This window comes from Mirounga leonina, unplaced genomic scaffold (genome assembly GCF_011800145.1).
Source record: "Mirounga leonina isolate KUSES-001 unplaced genomic scaffold, KU_Mleo_1.0 Mir_94, whole genome shotgun sequence".
Lineage (NCBI taxonomy): Eukaryota > Metazoa > Chordata > Mammalia > Carnivora > Phocidae > Mirounga > Mirounga leonina.
This window is the reverse complement of record NW_023270855.1, coordinates 43348083-43363982: the sequence shown is the minus strand read 5'-3', so window position 1 is coordinate 43363982 and position 15900 is coordinate 43348083. Positions and strand designations below refer to the sequence as shown.

The 15900-nt window shown below is 41.8% G+C and overlaps 1 protein-coding gene across 3 annotated transcripts in view; it reads right to left on the bottom strand.

Moving 5' to 3' along the window:
* Positions 1-15900, bottom strand: part of LOC118005222 (putative serine protease 46) — a 29171-nt gene that overhangs the window by 4855 nt on the left and 8416 nt on the right. The window contains exons 2-4 of one of the 3 annotated variants that reach the window (XM_034997040.1): positions 13150-13327; positions 12713-12972; positions 11495-11667 (exon numbers count right to left, since the gene is read on the bottom strand). In XM_034997040.1, the coding sequence (XP_034852931.1) occupies positions 11495-11667; positions 12713-12972; positions 13150-13327 (611 nt within the window). Of the gene's footprint in view, positions 1-11494; positions 11668-12712; positions 15873-15900 lie in introns of those variants that run through there. The other 2 variants (XM_034997039.1, XM_034997038.1) reach the window with 2 other exon arrangements.

Sequence of the window (15900 nt, the reverse complement as noted above, 5' to 3'; positions counted from 1 at the left end):
CCCAGGTCCAGGAGGCACGAAAAGCCCCCAATAAAATCAACCCAAGGAGGTCCACACTAAGACACATAGTAATTAAATGGCAAAAAGTAGTGAAAAAGAGAAAAAATTTTAAAGCAGCAAGAGAAAAAAAACAGTTACACACAAAGGAAACCCCATAAAACTATCAGCTGATTTTGCAGCAGAAACTTTGCAGGCCAGAAGAAAGTGGCATGATATATTCAAAGTGCTGAAAGGAAAAAATCTACAACCAAGAATACTCTATCCAGCAAGGCTACCACTCAGAATAAAAGAAGAGATAAAGAGCATCCCAAACAAACAAAACAAGGAAATCATTACCACTAAACCTGCCCTACAAGAAACGTTAAAGGTGACACCTTGGTGGAAAGGAAAGACCATAAGTTGGAGTAAGAAAAGTAGGAAGCACAAAAGCAGTAAAAATAACTATATCTTTAAAATTAATCCAGGGACTCACAAAATAAAAGGACGTAAAGTATGACACCATATACCTAAAGTGTTGGGTAGAGGGGAGAGGAGTAAAGAATGGGTCCAAACTTAAGTGACCACCAACTTAATAGAGACTGCTATATGCAGAAGATGTTATATAAAATCTAATGGTAACCACAAATAAAAAACTGATAATAGATATGTAAAAAATAAAGAGAAAGGAATCCAAGTATATCGCTAAAGAAAACCAGCAAACTGTGAGAGAGCAAGAGAAGAAAGGAACAGAGGAGAACTACAAAAACAACCATAAAACAAGTAACAACATGGCAATGAGTATATAACTATCAATAATGACTTTGAATGTAAATGGACTAAATGCTCCAATCAAAAGACATATGGTGACAGAACAGATGAAAAAGCAAGAATTATCTATACCCTGCCTACAGAAGACTACTTTCAGATTTAAAGACACACGTGGATTGAAAGCGAGGGGATGGAGAAGCACTGATCATGCAAATGGAAGTGAAAAGAAAGTTAGGTAGGAAGAGAGTTAAGGGAGACTCCAGAGTGTACACCCCAGTCACCAGATCCCTGACAGTTTGGCGAGGTGGGGACCCCCACCCCCTCCCAGGAGCACCGAAGGAGGGAGATGTGGTAGGGCTTGGCAAAGTTTAAATCAAATTTAAATCTAGACTTGTAATCAGACAGGGCATGTAATAACTAAAAGTGACTGCCCAAAATGATGTTTGAGGGAAGGAAGAACTTTGACATAGGGCATGTGGAGCTGGGGGCAGGGATTTGAAAGAATACAGCCATTTAATGTGGATTCTCTAACAAATTGAGACTTCTCAACAAACAAATACAGGAGGGAATAAGTAGCATGATATCATTTATGCACGTGAAAATACACATACAGCGACCCTATGCATTTTTCAAAGGTACAGGTATCTTTAAAGATATGTAATAAACAGATTTGAGTAGGTGCCTTTGCAGGGTGAGAATATGGAAGATGAAGGGGAAAATCAAGACAGTGATAATCAAGCTAATGATGATAACGTGAGGACCCTTACCTAGAGAGAAGATTAATTGGACTCCGGGGGCCTATAGGGAAAAAAAACCCAAAGAGAATAGTGGGGAGAGAGAAAGATCTCAAATATGGACATTCTCTTACCACAGTGAAATAGAACCAGAGCCCATGACAAAATGTGAACTACCCTATCAAAGGAAAAGAAATTAACTTTCAAAAATGTTAAAGTAAAAACAGAATTAAAATCTATGATTATTTTGTAGAGAGATAAGAATACCACATGTGGCCAAGCCCATGGGATATGGGCCTGAACTGCACATAAGAGTCCCCGTCTAAATATTTACATCAAACAAGAGAGAATGAAAATAAGTTATTCATTATTGTCCTCAGTTATGTATTACCACACATTCAGCTCAAGACTCTTGAAAAGGAATTAATAAAGACAAAAAAGGGATAATCAGAAAGCAGAAAATCATAGCCTTGAGAAATGAAATCAATAGCTAGTTCTTAAAAAAAAACAAAAAACAAAAAAAACAGAATAGGTAAGCACCTTGTAAATCTTGCCAAGAAAAACAGAAAGGGAAGGAAAATGCAAATACTTCATGGTGTGAGTAAAAAAGAGGCGAGAACCGTATCCTGGGAAAATACACTTCTTCAGAATCTGAAGAATGTTTGTAACCTCCTCTTTGTGGATTTAAATTCTGGATGAAATGAGTAATTTCTAAGAAAATGCAAATTACGTAAGTCCAATAACCATGGGCAAAACAACTTAAAATTTTGCCCACAACCGGTACCCCTCAAAAGAAAACAGACCCACATAGTTTCAGAGGGCAACTTATGTCCAGCATTCAAGGAGCACATCATTTATATTGTTTCAAATGTTCCAGAACTTGGGCTGACATTTTTCAAGTGAAGCATAGTCTTGATTCTGTATCTTGATACAGGGGGGCGCCTTCCTCAGCGTTCCTTAAAAAGGAGCCCAGACTCACTGGAGAAAGAAAACAAAATGCAAAGGCCGGGTGGGTCATGCTGCCCTGATGTTTCACACAGGACACTTCCTTCCCAGGCCAGTTCCTTTCCTGGGCCCTGCACCCACAGGGCCCTGTGCCTGGCCCAGGGCCCAGCACGGGCCGTCTGTTGTATGAATAAACAAATTAAACATGTTCTAAAAAAAAAGATATTATAAATCTGAATCTGACAGATGAATGAAGCAGAAGGACACGGTGAGCAGGGAAAGACAATCCTGGCACACAAGCTAGGCAGACAGTCTTTTCTCGGGGCTGACTCGGCACATTTGATCAAAGCAGGGAGGATCTTGAGAGCTGCAGAAAACACGTTTTATGAAGCAAGGCATTCACTCCTGAAATAAAATGCTATAGCAGAACAGGATGGAATGGCTCTCTCCCTGGTAGACGATATGCCAGATGAGCCCTGTGCTTTATGATGAAGGCCAGCAATAAGAAAAGGCCCAGCTACAAATTCCACTTGGAGACGTGCCCAAGGGACTGAAAAAAGCAAACATCGTGAGAACCAAAAAGTCAAAATCGTTACTAATTACAGCTCCTAGGAGTGTAGGCCTGCAAAGCCCGAGAGAGTCAACTAAAAACTCTTAGATATAATAAAAGAGTTCAGCTCGCTCTTGTCAACAAGATATTTTCAACAAGAGGATGAGTCTGGGGGAAGGAAATGAAGAAGGTGAAAATGAAGGAAGGTCTTGTCCTGCTGAGGAGGAAGTTGTAGATGCTGATTAACTCTATTTGTTAATTCAGGTCTAAATACGTGTGTGGAATATATAAGGTGACCAGTAGCAACGTGAAATTGAGACGTGACAACTTCTAAACTGTTACAGCAGAAAAGTAGAGTGGGAAAAAAAAAATCAACCCAAAACATAAGGAGGGGGGACAAAAAGAAACATTCTTCTTGGTAAATGGATTAAAGGATATTCTCCCAGATATGCTAACAAAAACAGCATCCAGCTTTATGCCGTTTAACAAGAGACACACTTAAAACAAAATGACACAGTGTCTCTCAGAAGACAGAGCAATCGTTCTGGAATATAGTTCTTGCACTGCAGTAGACAAGAAAAATCAGAAGCATACACACTGAAAAGGAGTCTCTCTACTGAGATTGTTCAGTTGGAATGCACATGGAGAACAGCCAGGCAAATTATTTAAAAGGAGAATAATGAAGGAGGACTTGCCTGACCACAAACAAACAAACAAAAAAGGAATTAAAAAGCTACAATAATTTAGGAAGAGTGGTGTTGGCAGAGGAATGAGACTGTAAGAGTCAGAAACAGACCAAAATAAGATGGGAATGTAGAATATAATAAAGGGGGCATTTCCTTTTTTTTTTTTTTTTCTAAGATTTTGTTTTTAAGTAGGCTCTATACCCAGTGTGGGGCTCGAACTCACAACCCCAAGATCAAGAGGCACACTCCACCAACTGAGTCTGCCAGGCAGCCCCTAAAGGGGGCATTTCTAATTCATTGCCAAAAAAACATTAAGTATTCAATAAGAGATTATTTACAAAACTGGCTATATTTGGAGGAAAATAAAACAGATTGTTTCTCTCAACCTTCCAGATGAATCAAAATTATAATATTTAAAGAAAAGAATTAAGAACATGCATGAGTGAATAAGTTTATAATCTTAGGGAGGGAAAGGTACTTCTAAGCACAGCACAAAAACCACTTCACCAAGGGAAATAATGATAAATTTTTAAATAACTCTCTATGGAGAAAAGTCCACACCGAAAAAAGGCAAATGATGGACAAATAGGGTAAAATATTGTAAAGCATTTTATGAAGGATTAAAGCTTCCAGTTCCCAAAGTTTTAAATAACTTTTTATTTCAAAATAATTTGAGACTCACAAAGAAGTTGCAAGTATAATATTTTTACCCACATTTACTAATTGTTAACGTTTTACCATATTTGTTTTATAATCTCTCTCTCCATATGTGTATGTGTGTTTATATAAAAAGTGTATATATTTATAAACCATTTTAAGTTAAGTTGAAAAAGACGTGATGTTCCTTTACCAATAATTACTACAGCATATAATATCCAGAGATTTTACAAATCAATAAGAACAAAAGTGGCTTAATAGAAAATCATGAGCAAAGGACAGAGAAAAGTGTAAAGGGTCCACTGAACACCTCAAGCATCTTAGTCCGGACTCCCTTTGTTCTTTTACAATTTATTTAGAAGTCGAGTTCTTTCCCTGACCCTGGGGAAGAGCTTGAGCAGAACCAGAAGGCTTTGCTCACTGTGGTTAATGTAATCATAGTTGCCAGGTTTGATTTAAAGTAAAACTTCTCCCCACTGCTGTCTAGGGTTTTTGGCAAACAGAAGGCCTGGGAGGGAGGAAGCCAAGTCTGTTTTCCCCGTTCCTTCCCTTCAGCAATCGCTCCAACCCCATCCTGCTAACCAGTTTTCTGAACCTGCCAAGGTTAAAGCAGGAGAGTGAGGAGGCGAGAGAACCAGTTCATCCCCCAGGCACTTCCTGCTCCCCTGGTCCTGGGGAGATTGACAGCCGACTCTGCCCCTGAGTGGGCAAACTCCATACTCTGAGTGATCTTGTTGAAACCCCTCACAGGGGGAGCCTGGGTGGCTCAGTTGGTTAAGCGACTGCCTTCGGCTCAGGTCATGATTCTGGAGTCCCGGGATCGAGTCCCGCATTGGGCTCCCTGCTAGGCAGGGAGTCTGCTTCTCCCTCTGACCCTCCCCCCTCTCATGTGCTCTCTCTCATTCTCTCTCTCTCAAATAAATAAATAAAATCTTTAAAAAAAAAAAAAAAAGAAACCCCTCACAGGAGATCTGAGTGTGGGACAGGCACCCCCATCCCTTAGATGGGGAAGAGTGAGTGCATAGAAGCCGTTGTTTCCTGGGAAATCCTCCTCATAAAATCACCTCCCTTTCTACGCTCTTGATCCTGTAATACACATACATTGTGGAATGTCGGTCACACAACTACCTTTGAATCCTGATACACAGTGTATTTTGATGATTTCGTTGAGACTTCCTACTTAATAGCCTGTTGCATAAGCAATTTACAAAATTGCCCGATTTCATGAAATTAAAGCAGAAATAAAAGTTTTAGTCTACCAGAGGAACAAAAGTTAAAATGAAAATAATGCCTAATGCTGGTGATGACACAGAGAAAGGGGCACTCATATACTGCTGGTATTTGAGAAGGCTAACTTGTCAATATCTTTTAAAAATTTTAAATGTGCATACAACTGATCTTGTAATTACACTTCTAAAAATTTATTAGAGAAATATTTGAACAAATGTGCAAAGATCTATGAACAAAGATTTTTACTCTGGCATGGTAGAAAAATACTGAAATGAGTTCAGATGTCTATCAATAGGAGAATGGTTAAATAGATTATGACATAACAATATGAGAGACTTGTTGTTCAGTATTCAAGGAGAATGGAATGTATTTATATAGACAGTCCAAGATAGTTCAAGATCTATTTCAAGTGAAAGTAAAAAATTTGGAGAATAAAATTATAGTACAGTCTTTCATTAAAGATAAAAACTAGAAAAAAACCTAAAACTTTCTTAGAGTTTCATATATGTATAGAAAGAAGTGTTAAGGATAGAAAGTAAACAACTTACAGCAGAAATTTCTAGGTAGTTTGATTATAAGAAAGTTTCATTTTCCAACTTTTTCATTTATGTACTACTTTTTTAAGGAGATGCATGCATTTCCTTTCAAATCACACTATATATTCTTTAAAATAAGGTAGTCATAAGGGAATCACAACAGTACAAAATTTAAGAGATGAAACCACGTTTAATTAAAAGATGATTTCATGGTTTTAAATACTTTAAAGACAAAAACTAGAAAGAGTAAATCTTTTTGCTCACGAAGACAGAAAAAGAAAACCAAATCAAGCCAAGGGAAGCAGAAGAAAAATTAAGAGAAATAGAAAACAATGAAATAAATATTAAAAACTACATACCAGGCCACTAGGCAAGTTGCAACATATTCCATATCACTGGTATCACCATAGAGCCAATTTTATGACCACGTGAGAACTGGGTCAGAAATGATTAACAAAACAAACAAGCATACATGTATTTGGAAATAATAAAAAAAAAACACTTCCAAATAAGTCATGGGTCAAAATGAAGTAAGAATGAGAATTATAGAAAATATTTAGAACTGCATAACAGTAAAAATGCTACATATTAAGATATGTGGCATTAGGCTAAAGCAGTATACAGAGGGAAATTTGTAGCCTTAAACATCTTTATTAGAAAAGAAAAAAGTCCAAAAATACATTGAAGGTCTTCTTTATCCACTCATCTATCAATGGACACTTGGGCTGCTTCCATATCTTGGCTGTTGTAAATAATGCAATAAATGTAGGGATGCATATATCTTTTCAAATTAGTGTTTTCATTTTCTTCAGGTAAATGCCCAGCAGTGGAATTATTGGATCATAAGGTGGTTCTACTTTTAAACTTTTTGAGGAAATTCCACACTGTTTTCCACAGTGGCAGCACCGGTTTGCATTCCCACCAACAGTGCAAGAGGGTTCCCCTTTCTCCGCATCCTCACCGAGTCCTGCTGTTTTTTGTGTTGTTAATTTTAGCCATTCTGACAGGTGTGGTGATATCTCATTGTGGTTTTGATTTGCATTTCCCTGATGATGAATGATGAGAATCTTTTCATGTGTGTGTTGGCCATCTGTAGGTCTTCTTTGGAAGAAATGTCTTTTCAGGTCCTCTGCTCATTTTTTAATCCGATTGTTTGGGTTTTTTGTTTGTTTGGGGTGTTTTTCTGATGTTGGGTTCTTTACATATTTTGGATATTAACCCATTATCGAAAATATCATTTGCAAACACCATCTCCCATTCCGTAAGTTGCCTTTTCATTTTGTTGATGGTTTCCTTTGCTGTGCAGAAGCTTTTTAGTTTGATGTAGTCCCAACTGGATTGTTTTCATTTTTGTTTTGCTCTTGTTAGCCTTGCCTGAGGAGACAGATTCAAAAACATATTGCTAAGACTGATGGGCAAGAGTTTACTGCCTATGTTTTCTTTTAGGAGTTTTATGGTTTGGGGTCTTACATTTAGGCCTTTAATCCATTTTGAGTTTATTTTTGTGTATGGTGTAAGAAAATGGTCGAGTTTCACTCTTTTGCATGTAGCTGTTTGGTTTTCCCAACACTACTTATTGAAGAGACAGTCTTTTCCTCATGGTATATTCTTGCCTCCTTAATTAACCTTTGTCATAGGTTAATTAACCATGTAAGCATGGGTTTGTTTGGGGGCTCTCTATTCTGTTCCATTGATCTGTGTCTATTTTTGTGCCAGCACCATACTATTTTGATTACTCTAGCTTTGTAGTATAGCTTGAAAAGTCTGAGACTGTGACACCTCCAGCTTTGTTCTTCTTTCTCAAAATTGCTTTGTCTATTCTTGGTCTTTTGTGGTTTTATACAAATTTAAAAAAAAATTTTTTTTTCTAGTTCTGTCAAAATTACTGCTGGTATTTTGGATAGGGATTGAACTGAACCTATAGATTGCATTAGGTAGTATGGACATTTTAATGATTAATTCTTCCAAACCATGAGCATGGTGTATCTTCCCATTTATTTGTGTTGTCTTCAATTTCTTTCATCAATGTCTTCTAGATTTCAGAGTACGAGTCTTTCACCTCCTTGGTTAAATCTATTCCTAGGTATTTTATTCTTTTAATGCAATCGTAAATGGAGTTGTTTTCTTAATTTCTTTCCGCTACTTCATTATTAGTGAATAGAAATGCAACAGATTTCTGTATATTCTGTATATTTCTGTATATTCTATGTGTTAATATTTACATGTTAAATATTTAATATTTACATTGTAGATTTTCCAGTTTTATTTTATTATTGATCTTTTGTTTTGTTTCATTGTGGTTGGAAAATATCCTTGGTATGATTTCAGTCTTAAATTTGTAATATTTATCATGTCTCTTTTTTGTGATTTAATCAGGGGATTCTTCTATGTATACTTGAGGAAAATTTGTATTCTATTTTTCTTGGATGGAATGTTTTCTATACACCTCTTAGAACCATGTATTATGAGATATGCTTCAAGTAAAAAATGTTCTTGTTGAAAAAAAAAATAGTAACTTTAACTGAGGGTACTCATTTAAAATAAAGCATATCAGAGGGGAGGTGGGTGGGGGGATGGGTGAAATAGGTGATGGGGATTAATAGTCCACTTACCATGATAAGCACTGCATAATGATGCATAAAATTGTTGAATCACTATATTGTACACCTAAAACTAATATAACACTGTATCTTAACTAGACTGGAATTAAAACTAAAAACAACAAAAAATTTTTTAAAAGAACTGCTTTTGCTGCATCTCAAAGATTTTGAACCATTGTATTTCCATTTTCATTTGTCTCAAGGTATTTTTTAAATTCCTCTTTGATTTCTTCATTGACCCGTTGCTTACTTGGGAGTGTGTTGTTTAGCCTCTACATTTCTATTTTTTCCAGGTTTTTTTCTTGTAACTGATTTCTAGTTTCATACCGTTGTGGTCAGAAAAGATGCTTGACAGGATTTCAATCTTCTTAAATTCAATGAAACTTGTTTTTGTGGCCTAACATGGAATCTGTCCTGGAGAATGTTCCATGTGCACTTGTGCACTTGAAAAGAATGTGTATTCTACTGTTTTTTGGATGGAATGTTGTGTGTGTGTGTGTATATATATACACACATATATATAATATATGTATATACAAAACATTCAGCATATCTGATCTAGTGGGTTGTTCAAAGGCACTGTTTCCTTACTGATTTTCTGTCTGGAAAATCTATTCATTGAGTAAGTGGTGTGCTAAAGTACCCTAATATTATTGTATCACCACAAATTTCTCCTTTCATGTCTGTTAATATTTGCTTTACATAATTAGGTGCTCCTACATCGGGTGCATAGATATTTACAATTGTTATATCTTCTTGTTAGATTGATCCCTTTATCATTATGTAATGCCCTTCTTTATTACATTAAGGTTTTTTTTAATCTCTTTTGTCTAATATACGTATTGCTACTCCAGCTTTTTTTTTTCTTTTTGCTTCAATTTGCATGGAATATCTTTTTCCATCCCTTCACTTTCAGTTTGTATGTATCTTTAGTTCTGAAGTGAGTCTCTTATAGGTAGCATATAAATGGGTCTTGCTTTTTTTTATCCATTCAGTCAATTGGAGCATTTAGTCCATTTACATTTAAAATAATTACTGATAGTTATATATTTACTGCCATTTTGTCAATTGTTATCTGGTTGTTTTTATAGTTCTTCTCTGTTCCTGTCTTCCTCTCTTGTTCTTTTCTCTTGCAATTTGATGACTTTATTTAGTGTTTTGCTTGGATTCCTTTCTGTGTGTGGGGGGGGGAGTACCTATTATAGGCTTTTGACTTGTGGTTACCACTGAGGTTCATAACATCCTATATATATAGGGGCGCCTGGATGGCTCAGTCGTTAAGCGTCTGCCTTCGGCTCAGGTCATGATCCCAGGGTCCTGGGATCAAGCCCCACATCGGGCTCCCTGCTCTGTGGGAAGCCTGCTTCTCCCTCTCCCACTCGCCCTGCTTGTGTTCCCTGCCTTGCTGTGTCTCTCTGTCAAATAAATAAAACCTTTAAAAAAAAAATCCTCTATATATAACAATCTATTTTAAGTTAACATCACTTAAGTTTGAACATATTCTAAACACTACATTTTTATACCCCCACCACCTCCACATTTTATGTATATGATGTCATATTTTACATCTAGGAAACGGTTTTTGCAATGGATGCCATTGAGACAAATGAAAGTCCACATGAGGAAGTAAATAAAAATAGTCCTCTCTCTATCTTACACCATTCACAAAATGAATGCATGTGGACTTAAGACCTAAATGTGGAAAACAAAATTTCCAAACTTTTAAGAAAAAAAATACAGGAAAACGTCTTTATGACCTCAGGAAAAGGAAGGATTTCTTAACTAAGACGCAAAAAGCGTAAACCAGAAAGGAAAACACGGATCTACATTTGACTGCAATAAAACCTAAACTGCTGTTCAGCAAAGGACAGCGTAAACGTAATGAAAAGCTGGGACAAGATATTTGCAATACATACAACGAACACAGAACCAATATCCAAAATATAAAAATATAATAAAAAGAAAAAGGCAAACAATAGAAAATGTGCAAAATATCTGAAAAAGTGATTCATAGAAGAATCACGAATGGAGAACGAGCATGTGAAAAGATGCGTAACTGCTCAGTAACTGGGGACATGAACACAGTAACCACAATGCCATACTATTGCTCTGTTTCTCATCTAACAGAATGGAAAGCACGTTATAGTCTGCCAGTACCAAAAATGTTGGCAACAATTTGGAACAGAATTCTCAAACACTGCTATAAGAATATGGATTCACACAAAACTTCGGAAAACAATTTGGCAATAACTATTAAAGATGAAGGTATGCACAGCCTGTGACCCACCAGTTCCTTGCAAGACACATCCTGTCGAGAAATTCTGGAACGTGTAAATAGGGAGATGTGTGTGAGACTATCTAGCAGTTTGTGATATGAGAAAACTGAACACTGGGGTACCTGGGTGGCTAGGTCTGTTGAGCGTCTGACTTTTGATTTTGGCTCAGGTCACGATCTCAGGGTCATGGGACGGAGCCCTGCGTTGAGCTCCATGCCCAGCAGGGAGTCTGCTTGAGAGTCTCTCCCTCTGCCCCTCCCCCACCCCCTGTGCATGCACATACTCGCTCTCTCTCTCAAAAATAAATAAATAAAATCTTTTTTAAAAAATTAAAAAAAAAAAAAGACCTAAGATGCATTGCCATTATTACCATTATTGTGGACAAGTGCAAAGAATATTTTCTGCCCTATTTTACAGACTTGGAAACTGAAGGCCAAGGAAAGGAGATTTTCATAAGGTCACACAGTGCCCTGTGAAAAGGAAGACATGTCCCCTGAAAGCCCTCTCCCTGCCCCGGGCCACACACCCCGCACCTGACAAGAGTCCATGCCCCATTCTGAGCTGACGCACAGCATGTCTTCCCCAATGAACTCCTTCTGGTCCTTCAAGAAGAGGAACTGGTACTGCTGATGGCAGGTTTCACTGTTTATGATCTTGACTGCCACCTCCTGAAGACTGTATGGAGTCTTTGGGGTTACTGAAGAGACTGAGAGAGAGAGATCCTGCCTCGTCATCCCTTCAATCATTTGGCATGCCTCCATCTTGAAGTTGTCCAGATTTACTAGGGTGGGAGGCAGGGCCATTTCCTGGGATGGTAATTTGTAAAGACCCCATCCCCACAGCCTGACTTTTGGAAAAAAAAAAAAAAAACCTAAGCTCATTCAAAAGACTGAAGCAAGAGTATCCCCCTGAGCAACATCTAGGCACTGAATGAGGACAAGGAGAGACTCCTTCAATAATTCAGGTTTCATGAGGGTGGGGGCTGAGCACTCACTGCCCCATGACTACCTGGCAAGATGTCAAGACCCCAGAGCCCTAAGTGTGCCACCCCCTGGAAGGCAGGATCCCACAAACACTCCTAGATTCTAGGACTCGAGGGTGGCACCCACAGAGGCCAGATCTTCAGGAATTATTGGTGCCTGGAGCTAACAAGTATGTATGATTGCAGCCCAGTGCCTTACTGCTTCCTGAGACCGTGGCCCACGTGCCACTTGCAGACAGAGAACCCCATTAATAGCCAAAGATTGATTGCCTGCCATGCTGCAAGGTGAGGGCTTGGCACTAGATTTAACTTCACTTTGGCAACGGAGGTTCATGGAAGCCATGTGCATCTTTTACACGAGAGCACTGTGTGTATCTTCCTAGCAACAGAGGTCAGGATAGTGTGCAGCATGTGTGAGCCCTCAGGAATGTTTGTTGATGGAGCGAACAAGTGAATCAAGGAATGAACAAATAAGAGGCACCTGGGTGGCTCCGTCAGTTGGGCGTCTGACTCCCGATTTTGGCTCAGGTCATGATCTCGAGGGTCGTGGGATCAAGCCCCATGTTGGGCTCCGGGCTGGGCATGGAGCTTGCTTGGGATTCTCTCTCTCCCTTTGTCTCTCTCCCTCCTCCCCAGCCCCTGCTCACTCTCTCTCAAGTAGATTAATTAATTAATTTTTTTAAAAAGGTGGGAATAAACAAATGACCCCATGCTGAAGTTGTGTTCTGAAGAGGCCAGCGTCTTGGGCCCTCTGCCTGCCTTCACTCACCTCCAGTGCTTTTATGTCCCCACCCGATCACCCAGCACATGGTTCCGACAGATGGCTTGAATCTGTTACTGGGTAGGCAGACAGGCTGGATGAGCGGGGACCAGGAGATGGGGTCCCTGAGCTTCAGGAGAGCAATGTCCTGGGATATGAGGTTGTGGAAATCCTCGTGAATCACGATGCGGGTGAGCAGGAGCTGGGTGCCGTTGTCTGGGAGGCTCTGGACTCCCACCCTCACGGAGTACATTTTGGGGTCCTTGGATCTGCAAGGCCACGGGTAGGAGGCAGGTTGCCAGCAGTGAGGCCATAAGTGGTTGGAGAGACACAGACTGAGCACAGGGTAACCCAGCCAGGCCCCTAGTCCCAGATGCCCAGATTTACCGAGGGGGCCCCCAGGCCAGAAAGCAAAGCCCCTGGACTGGTTGGGTGCCCTGACTGACCTCTGCAGGCAGTGCGCAGCCGTGAGGACCCACTGATGGTGGATGAGGGAGCCGCTACAGATGTACGTGCCCAGAAACAGGATGCTCACCTGCCATGGCCACTTGCCTACCTCCACCAGCTTCCCCTTCACCATCTTGCAGGCGATGTTGGTGTGACCGCAGGTCTGCAACCAGGGTTCTAAGGAAAAAGGCAGAAAGGGGACTGTGCCAGCCCCGAGCAGGTTCTCAAGCGGCCCTCCCAGCGCCATACACAGCAGACCATCGAGGCAGAGAGGGCCACATTCCAGCCATTGCACAGGTGGGCGAGGGCATTTCATACAGCCCTAAAAATGACAACCAAAGGCCCAGAAGCAGCAAGTGCCCCACCTGATAGAGCAATCCGCCAAACAAGGGGGACCGGCCGGCCCCTCCAGGGCTTGTTAGGAACCACCACCCCAGGGTTTATCTCTGTGTGCTCGTTTACACAGGCAGATGGTTAGAGTAGCAAAAGAGGAGACTCATCCCAGGAGTGAGTTGCCGGTCAGGGGGTAGGTGATGGGGCACAAGTGAGCAGGATGGCTTGTAGCTGTGCAGGGATGTGGCCTTGTCCAACTCCAGCACCCGCCTTCACAGCCCCCCCAGGGTGTGCTCTCCGTGACCATATGAGGAAGTGAGTAGAGATGCTTGTCGGTCCCCTCCTTGCCCCTCTCTGTCCCCAACAACAGGAGTGGGAGCAGAAGGAGCTACACGGAACTGGTTTTGAGACTGAGGCTTTGAACTGGCCTATCTTGGACTGGTATTTATTAACTGAACATTGTTGAGGACAGGAAAGGGAGAAATTATACAGCAAAGGTTGGAGACCAAGATGAAAGACAAATAAAAAGGTTTTTTTATGTATATGGCCTTCTGTCAAGTTTGGGCTGGCCAACAAGCTGTTAACACACAGTCATGGATCCTCACAGAGGCAAAGCTAGACATGTGTTTACACCCGTCGGAAGCTGGCGTGGTTCCAGAAAGTCTGCTTCCCTCCGTGTGCATGCCAAGCAGAGCATCAGGGACTCAGCAGCAGTAACCAAGGCTTGTCCTTGCTTAGGGAGGGTCCATAATGCTGGTGGAGGGGTTCATTAATAAACAGAACAAGGCTAATAATCTATGGTGGTCCATATACATTAGCAGAAGCACCTAGTGGGCCCTGCCTCATGGAAATTCCCCCCAACCCATTCTACCATGTCCCAGGGCTCCTGGTACAATGACATGTAGATGGCCTGCTCCCTTGCCACAAACTTCCGTGGCTGGACACCTTTACCCTCAACCAGGGCCTTCCACAGGGGTCCACAGGCACCCTCACGAGCCCCCACATCTCCATGGACTTTTGTCTTGCCTTGTTCTCTCCCTGCTCCCTTCTTGTTCGTGTCCCTGTCTGATGGCTTGCCGTCCTATGTTCCACCTCCCCCCAGTGGGAGTCACATTTCCAGCTCCTCTCATGTGCTGTGGTGGGGTCATGGCTACCTTGTTGTTTCAGATTACAGCCTGCCCCATGGACACTGTCCCATTCCGGGAGGGAAGAGGAGTTCCAGAGGCTTGCCCTTTCCTTTCTCACAAAGCTGTGGGCCCTGCAGAACCAGGGCTCCTTAGAATGACCTTCAGCACCTAAAAAGTGACAGTCCTAGGGGGCAGGCGTGGGCTTCGCCTCTGCGCTCCACACCCTTCATGGGTTCCCCAGGCTCAGAGAACTGCCCTCCTCAGAACTCACATCCAAAACAACACCAACTCCAACCTCCTTCCTCGAAACCTCACGCAGGAATGGCAGGATTCAGCCTGGAGATGCCAGCACCCCGCCCCCCACATCCGGGGGGAGCCATGATGGATTGGTTGGGGGCGTGAGGTGTTACAGATCAACCTCGCCAGAGGCCCAGCCTCACCATCCCACACAGAGGGGACACTCGGGGGCTCAAACGGACTCCACTGCAGACGACCTCCACCCCTTCTTGGAGCCTGGAAGTCACAGCACACCCACTTACAAGCCGCACCTTGATGTCGCGGCCCACACTCCCCTGTGGTGACAGGAAGACCTATTGTGGCTCAATGACCTCTGTCTCTGTAAGGTCACAGCCTGCCACCCCCACTCCCACATTATCGTAGGCACCTCAGTCAGCTCTGTGGAGCAGTGCCCGTCCTCACCATCCTAAAATGTCCCCGATGTCTAGGGACAGCCTAGAGTGGGAGTGGGAGAACACTCGCTCACTCGCTCGCTCGCTCTACAAGGCACTGGTCTGAGAAGGGGAGTCGCGCAGTGAGGGGAAAAAGAAAGGCGAGGTCCCTGAGTTGGGGGACATGTCCCTACTCACAGATGCCATGCGAGCATGTGTCCTGCCAAGTGGAAGAACGGTCAGCGGGCGGGTGACCTGAGCCAGGGCCGCCACCAGCAGATCACACATGGTTGCTTAGAGCAGGGAGCCGAGAGGACTTCTGTCACACGGCGGCCCAAATGTTTCACCCCGGAGAGTCAACTACAAACGGGTGTTGAATCCTGGCTCCACAAGTCACTTAGGTCCCCTGGGCCTTGGTTTCCTCTCGTGAAATGGGGACACCATAAAGCCCAGCTCACAGGGGGGTGGAGACCTTAAGTTGGTAGCGTTAAGCGGTCACTCACGCCTCACGTTGTCATCCCAAGTCCTGGTCCTCCTAGATTGCACTTCCCAAACAAGCTCATCTGGTCCATGGTTGTTAGCTTGTTCCCCAATTTCTTTTTTTTTTTTTAAGATTTTATTT